This window comes from Parasteatoda tepidariorum, chromosome X1 (assembly GCF_043381705.1).
Source record: "Parasteatoda tepidariorum isolate YZ-2023 chromosome X1, CAS_Ptep_4.0, whole genome shotgun sequence".
NCBI classification, from domain to species: domain Eukaryota; kingdom Metazoa; phylum Arthropoda; class Arachnida; order Araneae; family Theridiidae; genus Parasteatoda; species Parasteatoda tepidariorum.
In genome coordinates, this window is record NC_092214.1 from 19,722,437 (window position 1) to 19,745,220 (window position 22,784).

Sequence of the window (22,784 nt, forward strand, 5' to 3'; positions counted from 1 at the left end):
AAAAAAAATAAAACTAATAATCAAATTGTATTTTCTTATGTTCTTTCTAACTCCTTGCTTATTTTTGACACACCTTCATAATTTCATGTTTCTAAGTCATAGAGCAGCAAAGCGAAATGTAACGTTTAAAAAAGAAACAATTTAGAAAAAAAAATTCGCAAAAAAAATATATCATTTAAAATTCCAAATAACATATATTCAGAATTTCAAGAAAAAAAACTCTGTTAAACATATAATGGTTCCTCTAACATGCCAAATCTTTACTCTGTGCTTATGATGTTCTTAAAAAGAGTTTCTGTTTTTTTCCTCGTTCAAAAAATATGTGCAATAATAGAAAGGCTTTACATTATAGTCCCATCACATTCAATATATTTAACAATCAAGCAATATTATCAAATTTTTAATAATATAATGTTAATATTCAGCAATAAAAAATACGACAGTTTACTTTAGGTGTACAGAAATAGAATTGAACTTAAAAGGGCCCCATCATTTTCAGTAGCTTAGGGCCGCCCCGCCAAGCTTAAATCCGGCCCTGGTTGCCGGGAAAAAAGTGTTAAACCTAGCAGACTCCTCAATTCTGCTTTTAACATGTAAAGTCTATGGCGGGTTTGTCATACTTTGAATCGAATTTTCTTGTTTAAGAATCGGAGTGATCAATTCAAAAAAAAAAATACTAATAATTTTTTCAATCTTTCCTATCTACGAAAATGTAGTCAATTTTTTTTATCTTTATTACTTTTTGTGAAACTTCCAGCTTAGAGTAAGGGAGGAAGGCAACTTCCACCCCAAGAGACGATTCGGGTCTACTCCTCTCCGTTGGTGGTCTTGCTTTCTTCCTGTTCAACTCTTTTAGAAAATCTTTTTCTTTCTCTGTCCTTTTGAAGAACTGATATGGGGCGTTTTAAAAACCGATAGCTTACTTTTTATTTATAAGCTTGCAATTTATTATGAAAATTATATTCGCTGAAAATTCGTTTATTTTTTATACATTTTATTTATTTAGTAGTAATAATTTTCTTGTTTTTATTCATCTTGAGAGTGGAATTTATTTTTTAAATACATTATTCCCCTTTTTTTAAACCTATTTCCTTGTTTTTTAAAGATAATTCAGAATTAAAAAATTTAGCTTCTGAATAAAGTGAGATTAATTAAAATCGAGACAATGACGTAAAGATCTTCTAATATACTATAAAGCATCACAAAAGTGCAGTTTTCCTTTTTTTTTAAAAAAAAATATATCGTACACTCATTTGTAGGTTTAAAAAAACATTTACATTAAAAAAATTTAAAAGGTTGCAATTTTTCCATTCCATAAATAGTTTTAATTACTCCAATAGCTGGGATAGTTTGTTTTTCCATGGTAAGGGGGAAAAAATAGCTAGTACACAAGACCACACGTCATCCAAACATGAACACGCACTTATCCCTGTTTTTAGGGCTTTAATGTAAATACACAAGAACACTAAAGTATTATGAAATTTTTATTTAAAACAGTAAATGAAGAAAAATATGAAAATATACGCATGTATTGTAAAATTCTTTTAGAAAAAAGGAAGTAAAAGAACATTAATGGACATAATTAATATTCACGAGAGAAAAATACAAACGGTATCAAATTATAATTAATCGCTGCTTAGGAACGCAACACTGAAAATATTGAAACCAGTTTGATTGCCAGATGAAACAAAAAGAATGAGAAATGTGATTATTATAAACACCACGAAATTTCATCACGATAAATTAAAAAATAAGTTGTAATACTTAGAGTTAAGCTTCTCTTTGTTACTTCAGACAGTCAAACTGGTCTTGATGTTTTCAGACCTGATTCCTTAGTTGATTCACTAGATTTTGAAACTATTAGTCTTTTTTTATTGCTTTAACATTAATCTGTAATTCCTAATTAATACACTTTTTAAAACTTTTCTTCACAATATTCTAAAAATATATATTAAGAGTAGTAATTATGCAATACCTTATGTATTTAATAGCGAGAAATTTTTCGAATTCATATTAAAAGTGTGTAATGTAATTTTTATTCACAATTTTTCGCTCTTTTATATTGATAGAAAGAAGTATATAATCAATGTGTTATTTTAATTTCTCTTCCCTGACCCTCCTTTGCCATTCATGGAGAGTAGAAATTTCTGCACTGCAAACTTTAAATAGTGTAGTTATAGTTAATTAAAATATAAGAAAACTAGCCTGCATTAGCATTACATGGAGAGGAAAAACACGAAAACCTCCCAGGGTTAGCTAGCATACCATCTATATGAATATATCTCTTAGATAAAGATAATTTTTTGTATTTGATAAAATTTTGTAAAGTAAACTTGTCTCAATCTGTTGTTATGTTGTAAGTTTTAATGAAAATCAATAAATGCCTTTTCTTTCAAAAATTTCGGTATCGTACTTTTTTATAAATTAATTTCGATTGTTTTGATAAATATTTATATTAATTACAGTGAGCAGCTTCACAAATCTATATATTAAAATGTAACATAGAATTGTTTTATTTTGTTGCTTTTAATTGATCCATCGAAATGATCTATTAGAAAAATAAATTTAAACTGTCACGTCAGCTTATTAGTCGAAAATTTTATAATTTATTTTTACGACAGAAATGATGGTATTTTTTATGAACCCTCAAAACTGAAATGAAAGAGTTACATCAATTTTCTTATAATTTTACTTCTACGTTTAGAAAATTATAAAGCTTATCAAAGATAATTTTTAAGGAACTTCTTAGAAATAAGTTATACTTTTGTAAGTTATTTATTTGTCTCTTTATTTACGGCATTTACACATAAAATGCGTTTATTACCCACTTTTACCATTATTCTTTGTTATTATTATTATGGTAATAATAATTTTAAGTTAAAGGCTTAAAATTAAAAATGAAGTTTCTTTATTATATAAAGTAATCACAAGATATTACTTGATAAAAATTATTTGATAAAATATAAATACCGTTTAACAACCAAAAGCTGATAAATAAAATATATTCGCTTTTTAATAAATAAGTTATATTTTCCTTTACTCCCTTAAAATAAACTTCATATAAAACTGCGCTCTCAAAATATGCAGTTTAATAAATTTATACTAAACAACTGCTTTAGATCAATAAGGATTTTTTTTTTTCTTGCGTTATTGTTAAATAATATCTTTGGCAATAAGTTTTTAAAGTAACTATAATTAAGTAGAAATAATGTAAGTAAAAATGATGAATATGAGTTTGTGGGTGAAGTTTTTAATGTATCCAAGCTAAGTTATTAGTTATTAGAATAAGTTAAGTGATATAATCGGAAACTAGATCTGTCTTAATATGATTTAAAATTTTGTGATCAGTAAATCGAATAATTTTTAATTTTGATGTTTAAATTTGTGACAAATAACAAATATCTCCGGTGTTTATCTTTTAAGATCGAATCATAATTCCAATTCGGAGTTATTTATACAATAATAAATGTAGTTAGCAAAAGTAATAATTAAAATGAAGTTAGTTTCTAGTGAAGGTTAATTTAGTGCATTCAAATTGTGAAATTCAAATATTTAAGTCTAAATCGAATTTACACAGTAAGCAACCATATTTGCTTAAACAATGGATTAAATGTCAACATAGTTTTTTAAAGTGGTAGAATTTAATTAGTTTCAAAACGGTGTAACAATCTTTAAAAAAAATTAATTAAAATTAAAAAAAGATTGTGAAAAATATTTGTATTTGAATTGTAATTGAAAGAAGAAAATTAAATACGTAATAAAAAAATAAAATCTTGAACTCAAGGTTTTACTTTAACATAAAAAGTTTTAAAAATTAGCAAATCAATTTTAAAAAAATTAACAAACTTTATTTGATCTATAGAGAAAATATAAATTTATTTTTAATGTAGTTACTTTATATGAATTACTTTCATATGACTACATAGTAAAATTTTATAAATTTAAATACTCTGGTTATTATTAGTTCTCTAAATAATCAAATCAAAATAATAAACAATTCAAGCTGTAATTAGAAAAAGTGCATGTTAAATAAAATGATAAAACCATTTTGAAAATAAATAAAGCCGTTTTAGAGTTTAAAAAAAAATATTTTTTAAGTTTTTCTTAGAAGGAGAAAAAGCATAATGTAGAGTGAGTCTCTTCTGATATCGAAAGCTAGTTGACCCCCGCAGGTTGCAATTCCCCCTTTTTCTGTGAGAGTGGTTAGTCGATTAGTTTCGGATTACTTAACATCCCAGGAAGTACACGCATCCCCACCAAAAATGTAGGGGAGACAGTGGAACGGGTTTTGGAGGTGCTATATATTTCGTCCCTATTCCGGACGAACTCTTACTGAAGGTTAGACGGGAAATGGAAAAGCCTTCTCAGAGTATCCTTTGGCCAAGGTGTAGAGATACCTCATTTGTTCGCCGAAGCTTGTTGCGTAAAAACATTTTAAGACATCGTAGCTTAGACTGATCCTTGTTTTTTAAATTTTTCGTAACCATCGTTAGTATGATCAGTCATTATCGTCCAGATGATGCCACAAGATCGCGGATAGTTGGAAGACTCAAGATGGGCCAATCATAGGCTATCCAGGAATGGAATGGATCACTGAGACGTATCCTAGTCCACCCTATAAACTAGTGACCTCTGGCCTGGTTACTTTCAATTGAAAAAAAGCTATTGATATTAATCTAGTTTTAAATCTCCGTTTGTTTGTTTTTAGAAAAAATTAAAAATGAGTGATTTCTAATAAACTTTTAGTTTTTCACAAATTCTTTAACAATTCTAAACACTTTAAATAACTCACAATCTAACATTCAAAAATTTACAAAAATTAATTTCTCCAATACATTACTTATTTTAATATGCTTTTATTTTAATATATTTTTATTTCAATATATTTTTATTTCAATATATTTTTATTTCAATAGATATGTATTTTTATTTTAATGTATTTTAATATAATTTTATGCAAATATATTTTTATTTAAATTCACACAGCACTCTTTTGAAGTTAACTATGTATTCAATACAATATTATCCAACAATATTTCTTATAAGATCCATGTCTCTTTCAACTGGATAACTGCTCCATTCACACATCAAGATTTGCTGAACAGATTTTTTCTGATCCCATAGAATCCTCGAATTAAATCCCATAAAGCACCTTTGGGATGAATCCGAACACAAATGACGTAGCCAGTTAAATTGACCATCTTCACAGCCATCATTCACTATAGCTGTGATAGATACCTGGAAACTAATTCCTATAGTTGCTAATCAAAAACTAGTGGAGTCTTTCTAAACTTGTGCAATCTGGTAATGATGCTTATGGGAGATCAACATAATACTAATGTATGCCTCGAGACTCTCCAAGTCCATACGTATAAGTTTTCGAATACTTTTGACCAGATAATGTGTTTGTGAGTGTGAGTTTTGCTCTATGTAATAAAAAGTACCAACCTATATTAAAAACAAGGTTAACCCTCTAAAGATCCTTTTATATCATCTTTTAAATCTTTCCGTTTTGAAATCAAATAAAAATCATAGCCCTTTTCACAGCATAAATGTTGAAAAAAAGCAAAATATATACCGATTGATTTAACTATTTAATTAATGTTATTCATTATTTTGTAATTAATGTTAGATATTATTTTGATTTTCTTCATCTTAACCTTTTGTGTACAGCCAGCACAACAAATGTACCAGAAAGGCAGGCTACACCATGTTAAGCAAAAGGTTACAACTTACTGTAATTACATCTCAAGATTTTGATATTACACTGTCACTTGTTATCTTGTGCTTCTATTAAATGTTCTTGAAACATTATTTTGAGAATATTCTTAGCACAGTGTACTCATAATTGAATAGAATTCTGTTTATCTCATTAATTTTCATAGTTAGAATATATTGTACCTTTGCATACATGCAATTTTGTTTTTTAATTGATGTTTTATAATTTCCAATCCTTTTTCAATGTATTATGTATATAGTTTGAATTGATAAATGTTTTCTCCTGTAAGTCCTTAAAAAAAGGCAAGCCAAAAGACTAAAAAGTAAAAAAAAAAAAATACTCATCTTTAACCACCAAGACATCTATGTTTTAAGATCGATGTCTAATGTAATCTTTCATTGTAAAGATTCTTTTATTACTAAAGATGGGATCTATACCCACATATGTTGCAGTATCATTAAGCTTTGTCAGCATACGACCTTACTCATAATGCCTTTAGCTATGGATATTGTAATGACATCAAAATAGAAATGTGATTCACAGCAAACTTGCAGTACATTCTCGTTTGCAACATAAAATGCTGGAAAATTAAAGCTGTGTTCAATGACTAGCGCACAAGAAAATTATTATACTTGGACTATTAAATGTGGCATAATGTTGTACAGACCAGTATGCAAACAAAAGTGCAGACTAGACTGAAAAAATGGCATGTAGTATTACAGGAGGTGAGTGTTTTCAAAGTAAAAGAAAGAAAACTGTCAAATTTTTATGGCTTGTCCGCATAAACATTACAGCTCTTTTACTACAAAATAGTCATTGGGGCTGAGAATAATGAACATTGTAGTTATATTCCTTTTGATTTATAAATGAAATGCAATAAAACTCACTTCAGCACAGAATAAGAAATACACTTTAAAATAAATTGGCAAAACTTTTTCTTTCAAACCCAATTTTTAACCACACCAAAACTATTGTAGAATTAACAGTTTAATATGAGCTTTTAACATTATCGATTATTTATTGACAGACTTGAACTTTTTTTACTTTTAAATTGAAAAAAACAAACTGATAAAGCTTATAAGTAATAAAACTTTGTTCATTTTTTTTTAAAGTTTTTTACAATTGACTGATTTTTTAATACATTTTCTGAACAATTAACATACTAATAAATAAAACACACTAATAAATAAAAATCAAATCCAAAATTATTAATGCAAAAATGTTTGAAAATAACTTTATTTTTCTATTTTTCACAAATCATGCCAAATATGAAAGCTTCGATGTAAACAACCATTATTTTTAAATGAAAGCAATGAAAAATGCACATATGGTGAAGCATTTTTGCTTATGTTTAGACAATATTAAGAAATTCTAATTCAGATGAAAAACTGACAAATTTTTATATTCAAAAATTAAAGCAATCTTTGTTTAAATGTAATTTTTGTCTAGTTTATGAAAATGTTGTTCTTGTACAACTTTATATATTATGTTTTTTTTTAATTTGTCATTTTTTAGTTTTCTTTAAAAATAATTGTATTTGTCTTAAATAATTTAAAAAATATTTAACCATTTAAAAAAAGCTTTTGTAAAAAAAAATTATAAAAAATTCTTCAAACATGATAATAAAAAAAAAATAGGAAGAAAATTCTTAATAATCAAGCATAAAAATTATTAAAGACTTTCAAAACAGTAATGAATATTTTAAATTAAATAAACTATTTTTACCAAAAGACATTTAATATATTTTCAATGTATAATTAATTAAACATTCTAAAGAAACTTAGCTTTTATGTGTAATGCCATATAACATTTTGAAAAATCAGGTAATTAACATTTCCATAAACAAAAACTTTTCATTCTGAATAAATACACAGATCAGAAATTTTAATGAAAAGAGCTATAAGAGATAAATAATATTCATTTTTCTTTTTTCTTAAAAGAAAAGACTATATCCTTTAGTTTGGAATTTAAAAATGCGAAATGAGCTTGGAAAAAGTACTAAGTTTTCAGTTTAATATAAGTTCTGATAAAATAATTTTTCTTTCATTTGCTTTCTACAACTTATTTATTCAAAAAACATAAACCACTGTAAAGTAGTAATAATCTAACGTGGTTGATCCTGTTTTCCAGGTTCTCTTTCATAATCATTTCTTCTAGGAAAACCTAAAAATGGAAAGAAAAATTATAAGATTGAAAATTCTACAGCATATTGATTGTTAGAAAAAAAATTTTGACTTAGAAAAATAGATTTATTAAAAGGCTAATTGGATTGAATAAAAAAAATAACAACACAAGAAGCAAAAGCAGCTATCTAAAAGACTTAATCAGTCCTACACAATTTAGGGTAAAAAAGACAGTGAGAGTGATGTAAAAATAAATAAGAAAGGGAAACATATAAAATAAAAATTTACCTGTTTAACAAAATAATATAAAACGATGTGTAGCTTCTAAGATTTTGGAGTATGGTAAATACTTAAATTGCTGCTTATTCTATTCTATGACTCATAAAATGACTGTGACTATTATTTTTAAAATCTGAATCATTCTTTTCTCTCATAGTTAATAATTTCAAAATTTCAATTAACTGTGGAAAAAACTATTCCAGAACCTCTTATTTAAAAACAAAAGTTCTTATAAAGTAGATTGAAGCAGTTTTATACTTTTACATAAGCTCCAACATTTGAGGTTTTTGCAAATGCCAGTGAAGAAGATTTAAACTTTTTAACAAGTAGAATGCACAAATGGCCCATTCCCTCTGACTGTACACAATATGCTAGACAGGAGAATGTAAATTTGGTGACGATGGTGGTGGTCACCATTCTTATTAAGTATAGTGGAAAAATATCTTCATTATTGTTCTTTTTGGCCGTTAATAGATGGATGAAACAAAATGATCGTCTCCAGGAATCAATAAAAATCGTTAAGTAAAAACTTGACTTATTAAGCTATAATTCGCAAAGATTAGTAACAATGGCCATTATATAACATTACAAATCATCAAAGTAAATCCCCTAAAGGGATCAAGAAAACACACTCTTCGATATTGAGAAGTCAGTTAGCATTTTTATTACAATTACATTTTTTAAAAAGGTAAGGATGGCTGGGACTGGAGTGCCCAAAGGGCACTTCTAGTTGCCACAAATTTGAAATTAAAAGTGAATGCAATCGTTCCCAACCAGGGTGGTCACTCAAATCAGGTTTCAAATTTCCCTCATTTTTCCAGGTTTTCCAGCAAAAATTTCAAAATTTCCAGGTCAGTGCATTTTCTTTTCACACAAAGTGCAGGTGGGTACAAGAAAAGTGTCAATATTTTTTAGTATTTTAAATTAAAAATGTTATTTTTTTAATATATCATCCTGAATAGATGTGAAGAAAATATGTTTATCTAGAAGAATATATTACATTTAATGAATAAAAAATGTTTTTAGTGTTAGTTTTGTAGTTTTTGAACAAAATGTACCAAATAGCAAATACAGTGATCCCAAAAAAAATTTAAATTGCCTTCCATTTCCTATTGGAATGGGTGGGTCAATGTGTTTTATACAATTTTCCATTTTGTAAAAGTTAGTTGAAAAATCTCTAATTTTAATTTTAACTGTGCAAGGTAGATAAACAATATAGATAAAACTCATATTTAAGAAATATTTCTTTAAATTTAATAATTTTAAAAATCCTGGAATAAAACTGTAGCTGAATTTTTTTCTTTTTCTTTAAATAAAGAAATATGGAAAAAATGCCAAGAACTTGCATTATTTTGATATACAATAAAAAAAATCTATAAAGATGTTACTGTACATTAAAAAAGAAAGAAAAAAAACAATTTTTTACTGTATTATTAGTCCATAACAATTTTTTCTGGTAAAAAAAGATTATACAGGAAAAATAATAGCTTTATTTATTGCCTGCATAAAATTAAATGATCCTTTTGTACAGTTCTTACAATTGATTATATTTGATGTTTTAAAGCAGACAATATTAACAGATGTACCTTTTACTTGCATTTGGTGGCATAGCTAACAGTGAATGAGAAAGAGCATATGTCCCTGGTCGTAGCATCAGAGATGAGACAAATTTATGAAGAAAAAAAATTTATATGAATTCTAGAATAAATTTTTATCTCTTTTTAATACCCTCTCTCCAGTTTCATTTGCCAATCACAGGCCCAATAACTACTAAAAATTTGTATCCCATTTACCTAATAATATGATGCATGTTATTAATGTAGTTTGCTATGCAAGTAGGCTTATTATTTTTTTAAAAAAGATTTCTTTACAAAAAAAAAATAATAACTACAGAATGTTCTGAATTTTTTCCCCTCTAAATACATACATTTTTCAAGCTCTAAGCAAAAAGATTGATTTAAAATGTTCTAAATGAAGTTAAATTGTTTCTCAAAAAATTAAAACTGAGTTGCTTACCACAAATAAATAAACAAAATAAAATTAAAATAAAATATATATAAAAACTTCATTGATCAATTTTAAGTTATAATATAAATAACCTAAAGTACAACATAGTTAAACAAATTGTATAGGTTACTGAAGTGAAATACATTATTGAAAATTAACCTAAAGGAATATTTAGATGGTTTCCATTCATATTTCATTTCATAAAGAAAAAGCAAAATAAGAGATGGAAATAAATAAAAACAAATGTAATAAAAAGAAACTCAGTGGTGTCTGACGCAAAAACAATTTTACCGAGAAAAAAATAATTCATTGGATGAAAGCTTACAGAAAAAGGGTGCAAGATAAAATCTATTATTAAACTAGAACCAATTATTTTTTGGAAAGTTAAAAACACTAAAACATTTTGTAAAAGAAAAAAATACCCCCAAAGAATTGGAACAAACTTGAACAGTAAATAAATTCAGCCAATGGAGCAAATATCATAAACTCTTCTTCCACCTCTATTATAATTTTTGCCTTTCCTAAACTGATTAGTCCTATAATCTCCAAAGAGGTCAAAGATTTCGCCATTCATTTAGCAACATGGAAGAGTTTCATATGTCATTCCAGTTTAGCAGGGTAATAATGAAAAGAATTTTAATGCAAGCAAAGTATTACTAAGTTGATGCTATTTCAACTGCTTGACGATAAATTTCAGTCTAAATAAAGTGGATATAACGGATGGTAAAATAATTCAAGTTAAGAAAAAAATTCCAGCTTTTCTTTAAAATTTCCCTGACTTTTCCAGGTTTTTTCCAGTATAAAAAAATTCCCTGATATTTCCAGGTGAGTGGCCACGCTACGAACGGACATAGGGGAAGCATGGGTAGGAGATCCAAAGTTGACGATTTATTAAAATATAACACAGCCAAAACAAAGTCAACCCCGCATATCAATATTAGGTTTAAAAAAATACCCTGGCAATCACAAGTCGCCAACAAATTTATGGGAATTATTACAACCATGCAACTGAAACATATTTGCGGTTAGAAATTTAAGAATCAAAAAGTTATAAATAGATTTTTGTTTTTGATTAGGCGCGACAGTGAATTAATGAGTCTGCATTAGTATTGAAATAAAAAGTATCCGTACATTGATCGATAAGAAAAGAATAAAATATTTTATGTTCACTTTAAAAGATTAAGTCTTTGATTTATTTTAAATATAATTTGATTAATAAAATAAGATTAATTAATTAAAGATATTTTAAAAGGTAGGAAATAAATAAGTAATGCCATTTGTGACATCACAATACAAACCTCCTTCAGAAGAGTAAACACTTGGTTTTGAATCCAATTCCTTCTAAAATACAAGGAAGAAACATTTATAACTAAAGGAAATTTATATTTTATTTTATACATACTTATTTACACCTATTTTATACATACTTATTTACACCAGAAAATTAATTATATAAGGAGCTTTAATACCTTGCATTTATCCTTAAGCTTAAAGAACCTACCAATATTTATTAACATTGAGCTTCCAGTCACAGTTTAGCAGAGCTAGCCTTAATGTTGCAAGGTCATAGTTGATCATTGGAGCTTCTCCATGTTAACTGTTAACTAACACAAAATACCCCATAGAAACCATTTTAAAAATTCTTCACACATTTCACCTTTCAGACCAATAGTGAGTTGAATTACTTACAGAGCAGCAAAATATCAAGATATTTAAATGGCTTGATATTCATTTCTGGTGTGTAAACGTAAAGCTTGTAAAATTGGAATTTTAAAAAAAATAGTTACCAATTTAATAGTTACTAATTAAATTATAATTAATAATTAAGGGTCTCTAATTTGAAATATTTTAATCACTTTCTTATAATATATCATGAAAATGGCTACTAATTGTTCAAAATGACACATAATTGGCTAATAAAAATTTTTATCAAAATGCTTCAATCACAATAATTTCAATTACACACTTTTTTCAAGAAACATCTGTTATAAAAATTAAGATAGTGAATTCTGTGAAACTAAATTAAATCATTATGCATAAAAATAAGTTATTACACTTTATTGGGTAGATGGAACCATAGTCTATTTATATATTGAACTTAATGAAATTTTATAACATACAATTATTTCTCAGTGACAAAATATAGATTCTTTCATTTTGAAAATCGAAAATAAAATTAGTCATTCCAAATAAGCTTTATCTTTTTAGACTATCCATTATGCTTTTGCCAGTGGCATGCACTGATGTGTGGATGCTCAAGATGAATGATATATATTTACAATCTAAATCTATGTTTAAAACTTATTTTTATGTAAATGCAAGTGGAATTTATTCTATAATAAAAAATGATTATTTTTAAAAAAGTATTTAAAGTATTCTTCAGTAAGAAAGTATTCATTAGAAAAGAATGCTTAAATTTTCATGTCCTAAAAGTTTGTAATTAAATTTGTTGAAAAATCATAGTTTATTCTTCATAAAATATTTTGTTTCAGTCATATAATATCATAAAAAAAGTTATACATTAATTTCATATTTAATTATTTGCTGTTACAAAAAAAAAAAAAGGCTGTATAATTTTTTCTAAATTTATTTTCAAAAAATTTGCTTATTGAAATAAAACAATGAAAAACGCTTTAAAAAATTAAAGCCTTGCTTGTCATTAAAAACAAAAAAATTAAAAATATTCAATAAATCAATATCAGAAAGAAATAATGTAAAAGCTTACATCTCCTGCATTTTTCTTTGCATTTTCTTTTTTCATATTTGCTACAGCTAAATTCATTTGAATTTCCTAAATTTTGAGGGAAAATAAAATAAGGAAGTCAATCATACTTATTTTTTGTAATTAAAATTTAAATTATAATCATACTATCATAATGTAAATAAAATTAAAATCATACTATTTTTTGTAATAAATCATCATATAGAGTAAAAGAAAAAATACTGAATATAATTATTATGTTTAATGATGAACAAATAAATAAATATAGGATAAAATGTGGAAACTATTTAATATTTCAAAATAATTTGCTGGTTATTTTCTTTTTGTGTACAAATTTTCACGACAAAATTTTTAAGATTTTTTCCCTTTACATGTTTTGTTTTTTCAACGATGAAAGTGAAAATGATAATAAAACTGTGTTATATTTACAGACAGTTTAAGTTTAAAAGCTATATTTTTAATTGAACTCATAATTTGTACTGTGACAAAGTTAAAAATGATATACTTTCCTCTACCACCAAAGTTTTAAATTCTTTATAACAAGTATTAATCTAAATATCAATATAAACACCTGTATGGAAGTGGTATACGGCTGCAGCATACAACTAAAAGGTTCAAGGCACATTTTCTGGAATTTTATACAACACAAGAATAGCCCCTTGTTCGCCAGGCTTGAATACAATAGATTTTCCATTTGATCCATCTTAAAGACAAGGGTCTTGCTAAACCTCATAAGACTTTGACATACATTTGTCATAAAAAAATCTTTGTAGAAGGAATGTAACAAAATATCAGTAGAGGAGTTATAGCCTGTAGGAAATTTTTTTTATCATGTTTACAGCCCTGAATTGAAGCTAAAAGTGGTCATTTTTGTTAATAAACAACAGGTGATAATGTTTTGATGTTTATTTGAAAAATATATTATAGGTATATATGTCATTTCTTGTCACGCTGTGGTATTATTAGCTCAAAAACTAGTGTTTTGATCAATATGTATCATTGATCAATAAAATAATGCATATCAAAGCCTTTGCAAGTAACAGATTCTTATGAAGTAATATTCTGCAATTTATGCAATTAGATTTTTTTTCCAGCTTTCTTACAATTTAACATTACAAGACAACAGTCTTAATAGTTGCTGACAGTCTTAAAGTAACTGTTATCACAAATCAAAGTTCGCCAAGATTTACAAACCAAATTTAAAATGTATAATTTTTATTTAACCCAGTGTCTGAAATAAGTTGTTCTCTTTGAAATTCCTGTTATTTCTTCACCTTGTGTGGCTCTGACTAAACATACAGTACATTTTTGAAAATCCAACAGTCATGGGGAAAATCATAATTATAAGAAAATAAAGAAGATATACAATTAGTTAAGAGTTAGATATGTTTTCTAAATATGCAAACATTAAACCTTTAAATAAAATTATTAAAATAAATAACTACTTTCAAAGTAGAACAGTATACAGTCTCTGGTCAAATTATTAGATGCACTATAAGATTCTATGTAAAATCTTAATTATCAGGTGATACTATACAGCTTTATTGCTTTTACTCGGCTGAAAGCAGTTTGCACTTGCTTACATTCATGTATCAATTGGTTAACATCGTAATGCAATACGTTAAAAATAAATACAAATAGGAATTATATAAAAAAATCTCCTGAATAAAAACCCGTTACATGTATGTTTAAATATAAAAGTATTGCATATAAACTCGTGCAAAACATGTAATTATTAAAAAACTACAGTTCGTCTAATAATTTGATCTAATTATTATAATCTAGTAATAAAATACCTAATGTAATAAATATTCTATAGTTATATAATATATCGTCTAATTTTTCCAATAATTGAATTTATATTATATATCGTCTTATTTAACCAATTGATACATGGACGTAAACAAGTGCAACCAATTTCAGTCGTGTAAAGACAATAAAGCTGTATAGTATCACCTGATAATTAAGATTTTACATCGAATCGTACAGTGTGTCTAATAATTTGGTTAGGGAATGTAGAGCCCTATCATCCGATTCCATTAGTCAAGAGATAAAAAAAAACATGTATCACAAAGAACAATTTGTTATTATTACTATAGTTATTTTAAAACAAAAAAAAATCATTGTTTTAAATATTTTCTGAAACTATATCATGAATAAATTTACATTAAAGTGAATAAAGATTTTCTTATGTGCATTCTTAAACCATTCTCTTTTGTTTAATACCGTAAAAAATCAAACAAGTCCCCACCCATAGTTTCATATATTGACCAGCGATCAAAACCAAATAAACTACCATCCTCTAATGCTTTCCTAATATCTCAACTCTGTTAAGTGTTTCTATTTATATAGGGTACAAAAGGATAGAAATAAAATAAAAACTTTCCGTAACTCCTACTGAATAGCTGCCTCAAGGTAATGGTCAAAACTAAACCAGATGGAGAACCGAAATAAAGTTTCACTTCACTACCTGTTTCACTTCACCTGACAAAGCCTGTCGACGCTCTAAGCAAGTTAGGTGAATCAAGGTAAAAAAAAACTTGTTTACATTCCTCCTGTGACATCCCACGCCTCTACTCGGATGTCTTGAATATGGAGGTTAGCATGTGGAAGAGAAATTTCAGCAATGGAAAGGGGTTTAGAATTTGAAACCAATTGCTTTCTTCTTAGAATTGTCCCTGATCTAAGAAGAAAAATATCTTTACACTTGATCTACTATTACATGCTCACAGCAATATGAAAATCAGTCTCAGTCTTAAATCTTTACTCAGTCTGTTCTGATACCAATTTTTGAGCCAAGATGCCCAAAATAAATTTTTACACAGTAGCAAATAAAGTTGAAATTGTCAAATGGCATAGGGATAATGGAAGCATCCTGAAAATATTTTAATATCGCCAGAAAATGCATCAGATATTGGATCAATAACAAAGAAATATTAATGGCAAATAACCATTCAGATAAAAAAAAATCAAGGAAATTGACAAATGGCAGGAAATTGGTATCAAAAGAGTTGGATAATAGGCTAAATTAATTTTAAGAAAAAAAAAGAGTCGAAATCACGTTTCTGTTTCAAATAGAAGTGCATAGAATCTAGATGAAGAAGCATAGAAAATTGCAACTTCTCTTGGCCCGAATGATTTTAAAGCTTTTTCTATGCACATGAAACAAAAGAAAAGAAGATTTAAAATTTTCATGAGAACAGGTACGGAGGGCAAGAAACTGCTTTCCCACAATATTGATGCTGCAAATGGGTTTCTTCAAGCTGTGAAATTTTTGCATTTAAAAAAATGACTTTGCAAATTTTAATATTGAAAAAATTAGCCAAACAATGGGTACAGTTCAAATAACCAAATTTACAAACCAACATTGTGGTGGAAAATTATACAATAATAAATTGTAACACGGGATGTAAGAATAGGGAATATATGGTGGCGCTATCGGCGATGACATCTAGCGATCAATTCACCATATTTGTTATCATTAAGAAACCGACCAGCCACACCCTATACAGTGTACGTCAGAATTTAAGAAACCATCAAACATTTAAATTATCTGCTCCACCTATGGATAGTTGACAAGTACATTGATGGGCTCTTGATTAGACAAGATTTGGGACGGCTATCAAGACGGCTACCAAGATTGCTTGTTTAAGACAAAGTGGCCACTTATTTCAAAAAGGATAAAAAATCTAGACATGAACAAAATCATCCTCACAGCAGGTTATGCAGGCTTTATTCAACCTGCTGATATGTCCTGTATGTCACCATTCAAAAGTGCATTGAGAAGGGTTATAGTGCACATTTATTCAATAAAAACAAAGAACCCCCTGGCTGAGAAAAGGTCATCTTGTCATGATGTGATAAGTTTTGTTTTGGCAGCGTGGAAGGTGATTTCAGATGAAACCATTTCCAATACATTTAAGAAATAAGCTATTTCAAATAAATTTGAAGGAAGCAAAGATGAATTCCTCCATTCTTGCTTAATTGAAATCAATATATCATTGGCAAAAACAACTAATATTAATGAAGAATGTCAAACCTCATTTGTGATGATGACTCAGTTGTATCATTTGAAACCCTTTTATGATTAGAAATGGTTGCAGAATAATATATTCAAATTAAATCTTTCATTCCTTGTGTTCATTCTTTATAAAAAAAAAAAATTATTCTCACTAATTGCTTTTGATGATTCAATCATAATAATTTGAAAAAGAAGAGTAAGGGTGAAAGATAAGTTCTTTAAAATACAATTTATTTTAATTATTTAATTTAATTTTAATTTGTTTCATTCTTAATTAAATCCAGCAAAATTTTCACTTCATTAAATATGTTCCATTTTCTTAAAAATGTGCATTTTTCCTGGCTACCTTCATCACCCACCCCCTTAAGTCAAAATTTGGGTGGGGCTTAATCCGTATTTTAAAGCATAGTAAATTTTAGAAAATCATAACACATTAGGATAACATATAACAGTCAAGGAAATAAGAACAAAAACAACTGAATAAGATTTTCCAAATGTTGAAAAATTTTTATATTTTGCAATACTATCTACTATTCAGAAAATATATATACAGTATCCAAAATTTACTGTAGTAAGAACATTAAAATTGCAAAGTAATGCATAGCTTGCTTTACAAGTATTTCTGTATCACTCTTGAAAGGAACATTTGCTCTTAACTACACATCATAATTTAAAAACATGTTAATATCTCTTGTGATATTATTCTATTTCTTTGGATTTAGTACATTTGATTAAATAATTATAATACAAGAAAACTTACTTCCTTTGTTGGGGGATCTTTACGTCTACCACGAAGCCAAGCTATGGAACAGATATATATTAATAAGCAGATGTAAAAGTAAAAGCATGATACAAAATAGATGTTACAGAATAAAGAAATGATTAATAAAATTTCAAATACATTTTAATCATAAATGTAAACATTTTAAAATATTAAAATATTTTGCGTTTATTTTCTTACTATAATGGGATTCATTAAATATGTAAGTATTTATTTTATTTGTTAACTGTGTTGCAGCAGAAAAGGAAAACACTTGGTGTTCATATTTTATGCAATACAATTACTTGATAAAACTAATTTAACTATACAGTACTTTTTCTATGCTACAGTATTATGTTAGTATTATGTTAAATACAGTATTATGTTAGTATTATGTTAGCTACAGTATTATGTTAAATAAGAGATTAAAAAAAATTTAAGTACAAAATAAAATTATTTTTAAAACTACTATATTTCTTCAAATTCTTAAATAAGATTTTTAAGAAACATAAAAATGGATAATTACTCAATGTATGTAATCTATTTAATGTTTATTTTAAAGGGAAATATTTGACTTTAAGTTTTTAATAAAATAAGTAAAACGAATATAATTTTTAAATACAAAATTTAAAAAAATAGGATTTTCTTTCATAGGTGAGCATAAATGTCATCTAAAAACAGTTAATAATAATATATACCAACATTTGTCAATGAAAATGAAGAGAAAAGTAAATACAGACATTAAATGAAGCTACGGAAATTACAATTTTCTATCCTTTATAATAATATTAAATCAGAACAGAAAAGTACTTAATCTAAGAAATGTTAATATATAAGAAATATCAATAAATTTGAACAAAACTGACTTCTAATTCAACAATGTTTTAAAAATATTTCAGCCTTGCATCCCTTCAGTGGGTCGATAAATGAGTACCAAGCATGCTTGGGAACTAAACACTGGGGGTTCCGCGTTCGGTTGACCACCTGACCGGAACATCTGCTCATGCACCCCAGAGCCCAAGGTCAAGAAAACTGAGATGGGCACAGTAGGCCTTGGCCCTCTATGGGCTGTCGCGCCGCTGAGTTTCTTTTTCTAAAAATATTGCACAGGTAACATTTTTGCTGTTGCTTTTTTTCAATTAAATAAAGTAACTTTATATTTGAAGAACTTCTATTTGAAGAAATATATAATTGTGATTCTATTCATGTCTCCTCAATTCATGCCTCCTATTTTTTTTAAAATATGTGTTTCATATGGCTTTATAAGGAATTCAATCCAGGAAATTTGACAGCTCACTGCATCACAAAGGAGCAGAAAAATAACAAAGAAACAATTCAAGTGAACAAAAAAGAACAATAAACATTTGAATCAATAAACATTTCAACAATATATAATTTTAAACATTAACATGAAAAAGGTAAAGTTAGTGACAATTCATGAGAGTTCTTGCGTCCCAATACAATTTAGTGACATTCCCACTTTTCTGGGAGTTCTATCTAGTCCCTTGCACAAAAAGAAGGTGATCAGAGTTTAATACACCTGTGTCACAAATAAGGCATGCTTCGCTGGGAAGAATTATTATGTTACATAAATATTCTAATAAGAAATTGTGGCCTGTTTTAAGCCTAAAAATTTCCAATTTTAAAATATTCAATCAATGATGAGTCATATTATTTAAGATACTTATATAATAATAGTATGAGAAAGACACTCTAATATAGTTTAAGAAAGTGAAAATATTTAAATATATATCAAAACAAAGACAACTTTACCAGCATGAAATCTAAGTTTGCAATGTGCATCAGAACAATGTATGTGTAGATCAAATTTCAATGATTATTTAGAAATTATTACGTCTCGCTAATTGAAAACTTTTATTTTGAAATCAATGAGTAAAAATAAAAAATTAAAGTCAGCACAAATCAATAATTAACCTAAAAAATTATGATAATCTTGTTATCAACTAATAATCAACTAATCTCAAAAGCACATGCAAAGATATATATATATATATATAAAGAAACATTAATGCAATGACACCAAAAAACATGTTCTTAAAAGTAAAAATATAAATTGACTGTTCAAAAAATTTAGCAGGTTTGGTGTCTAAAGAAAAAGATGAGATATCAACTGCAACAGCAACCGTGTTGCTTAGGTTATGCATGCACACTTCTTTCATCCTTCGTCTGTTGCAACAACCAGTAATTGTTGTTGCATTGCTTTCAACAAGAATTGGATGTGATTCAATTTTTGTGGTTGTTGCAGACCAAGCAAGTCAATCTATTTCATTTAAATTTCTATTCTCAAAAGGAGAATAGGGCAAAATTACATATGATTTTAATGTTTACATATTTAAAAACAAAGTAACTTGTTTTAATATAAAATGTTTGAGAATATTTTAAAGATATATTTTGTGATATACACATTAAAAAATATATTTATTATAAAATTGTTTTTCAAATTTTTTTATTTAAATAACTTGCTACAATTTTTCTTATTTTTTTAATAAATGAAAGATAAATTTTAAAAACCATTTAGGTAAATAATCTTTTTACATTATCTTTACTGATATTTATTTAGAAACAGTGCTTCTAACTTTATAAATTCTTTTTAATTTGCAAGATAAATTTGTAACTTATAAAGTAGGAATAATCTCTAAGATTATGTAGAGTAAAACTTATTGTGTGTAAACAATATTTTAACTGTATTTTTATTGAGTTATTGGAGAAAAATGCACCAACACTTTACTTAATTCCTTTATAATACTTTAAATTAACACCTAAAAGCTTGTTATAAAAATTTTTGCTTTTTAGTTATTCATAAATGAGTGGGAAAAATTAGATTTAAATGCATAAATTTTAACTTTTTGCTCTTCATTGCAGATTTTATAGTTGTTTTTTTAATGGTACATGTTTGCAAAAATTAGTTTACCTCCTTGATTGTGAATATATTAAAAAAGTTTGTAATTCAGAATTATTTATATAATGCCCTTATTTAGCAGTATAAAATTTTTAGTATTTATATCAATTAATTGTTTCAAATTAAACCTTTGATTTTTATTTATTGAATCAATACAAATTTTAACATAAATGAGGAAATATTCAAGGCTATATAGTTTTTCAATTACAAAAAAATATTTGAAATTCATAGAATTAAGAAAAGAAATAAGAAAGAAAAATTTACAACATAAATATAAAGATATAAAATAGTAAAAGTATGTTTTAGTTCTAGCGGTATAAAAAACAAAGAATAATTACTTCTTTTTATCATTTATTTGAACATGATGGAGTTTAAATTTGACAATAATCTTATTGATGTATTGCAGCATTAAATAAATAAGAAAAAATACTTTAGATGATATATATAATAATATTTAGTAAATTTAAAATTTTTCTTGACCAGTTTTTTTAAACTTTGATTAAAAGCGTAATTTGAAAATTACAATTATAGGCAAGATAATCTTTTTTTAATAAAAATAGCAATATCAAGAAATAATAATTTCTAATTTGGATTTTCCTTTTTGAATGCAGAACTCTCTGTGGTGAACTTGAACAATTTAAATTAATCCAACATCGAACTTCCAATACCTCTGTTTTAAGGGCTACAACACAACAAGTACTACATCTGATGCTGCAGCTGCAGCAAAGAAGAGTTTCCGATTTTTAATTTCACTAAAAGAAGAAGTTCATAAGTAACAGTAATGTAAATGTAACTGACCAATAAAATCCTTCAGTATAAAAGAAAATAATTAACCATCCAGCAACTTTATAATCAAACAAAGATGAGTTGGAATAACTACCACCTCTTTCTAGTACCTAAGAAAAAGCTTAATTTTATAATTCCAAAACTCAAGATACTCAACATCTTTTCAATTCAAAATATGTACCAACAGAAAAACCATTTAAATGCATTGTTACTTTAAAAAGTATATAAGTAAAAATCAAGCAAATAAAACTAACCTTCCCACTCAGCTGGTAAATCCTGCTGCCATTCACCATCTTTAGGTTCAAACCAACGAGTATCTAATTTTTTGAAAGATTCTTTTCCTAAAAATGAATTTAAAATGTAGGAGTTAAAGTGAAATACTAAAGGCTCTAGAGTAAAAATATAAGAAAAAAAACAAATAAAAAAAAACAGTACAAAGTATAAGTTTGTATACTTTATTAAAAAAAAACATTTCAACTGTTATAAATAAAATATAATTTAAAAAAATATCTCTCGTGTAATTATCTTTCCAAAAAAAGGCAGTTTTGCTACTGCATATAAAAAGACCAATAGACTATTGCGGACCTTCCACACATTTGGTGAATCAACTGTCCCAAACTGCAGAAAAAGAGAGAGAGAAAACTTAGAGAAATTATATCTTTTTGTAAGATTGCGAAATTCAACAGATAACATATTAAATGTTGTATATTAGGGTGGAATGTAAAATCACATTTCGAAACTTTTTTCTTCAATAACGACCAAAACTTGACCCAACCTCTCAAAAGTATATCTTAAATATTTTTGATTTATTTCGAGTTTATCTACCAGTGCAATTGATTTGAATATTAAGAAATTACACGAAAAGTTTCTATCTCTTCTTTTTCTTAATTATTTTTTTAAATAATTTTTAACACCACCAAATCAAGGAATCAATAGTCAGTTAAAGAATAAAATTCTGACTACAACCGTACATAGTGCGTGTTAGAATAGGTTTTAAATTAAAAGACTGGGCTGCTTCCTCTCCATTATATTCAGAGAAATGTTTATATTTTTTATTGAAAATTCAATGAACATGTTTTTCTTTCAGGTTTTACAAAATTATAAATATTTAAAACACAATTAGTTTTACTTACATTAAAAGAAATAAACAAGAAAATATAGATTTTCAAAATAAATGAGCTGGAAGAAGATAAATTTTAAAATATATATTTTTATGCAATTTAAAATCCCATAGGAGAAGGTCAAACTACTTTTAGTATTGCAACTAAAAATTAAAAAGAAATTTTTTTTAACATAGAAGAACGCTCCACTCTATTGTATATACAGTACGGAACCGATTATCCGGAATGGTCGGGACGATCGCTATTCCGGATAACTGATTTTTCCGGTTTTCTGAATCGCTACAAAAAGCCGTTTTTTCTATTGTTAAAGTAGGCTTTCGAACTAT

At 26.7% G+C, this 22,784-nt stretch overlaps 1 protein-coding gene and 1 long non-coding RNA gene across 6 annotated transcripts in view; one reads left to right on the forward strand and one right to left on the reverse strand.

Annotated features, from left to right (window-relative positions):
• LOC139427142 (uncharacterized) overlaps positions 1-6,161 on the forward strand; it is a 16,203-nt gene extending 10,042 nt beyond the window's left edge. Inside the window, exon 2 of the long non-coding RNA XR_011638299.1 lies at positions 4,987-6,161. This is a non-coding gene — a long non-coding RNA (uncharacterized lncRNA). The remainder of the gene's footprint in view (positions 1-4,986) is intronic.
• A 778-nt stretch (positions 6,162-6,939) lies between these two features.
• Positions 6,940-22,784, reverse strand: part of LOC107453674 (NADH dehydrogenase [ubiquinone] 1 alpha subcomplex assembly factor 2) — an 18,198-nt gene continuing 2,353 nt past the window's right edge. For all 5 annotated transcript variants that reach the window (XM_016070590.4, XM_016070589.4, XM_016070586.3 and 2 more), the window contains 5 exons: positions 21,592-21,678; positions 17,632-17,672; positions 12,854-12,919; positions 11,427-11,469; positions 6,940-7,882 (listed from right to left, as the gene is read on the reverse strand). In XM_016070590.4, coding sequence (XP_015926076.1) covers positions 7,824-7,882; positions 11,427-11,469; positions 12,854-12,919; positions 17,632-17,672; positions 21,592-21,678 — 296 coding nt within the window. In that variant the 3' untranslated portion in view covers positions 6,940-7,823. The remainder of the gene's footprint in view (positions 7,883-11,426; positions 11,470-12,853; positions 12,920-17,631; positions 17,673-21,591; positions 21,679-22,784) is intronic.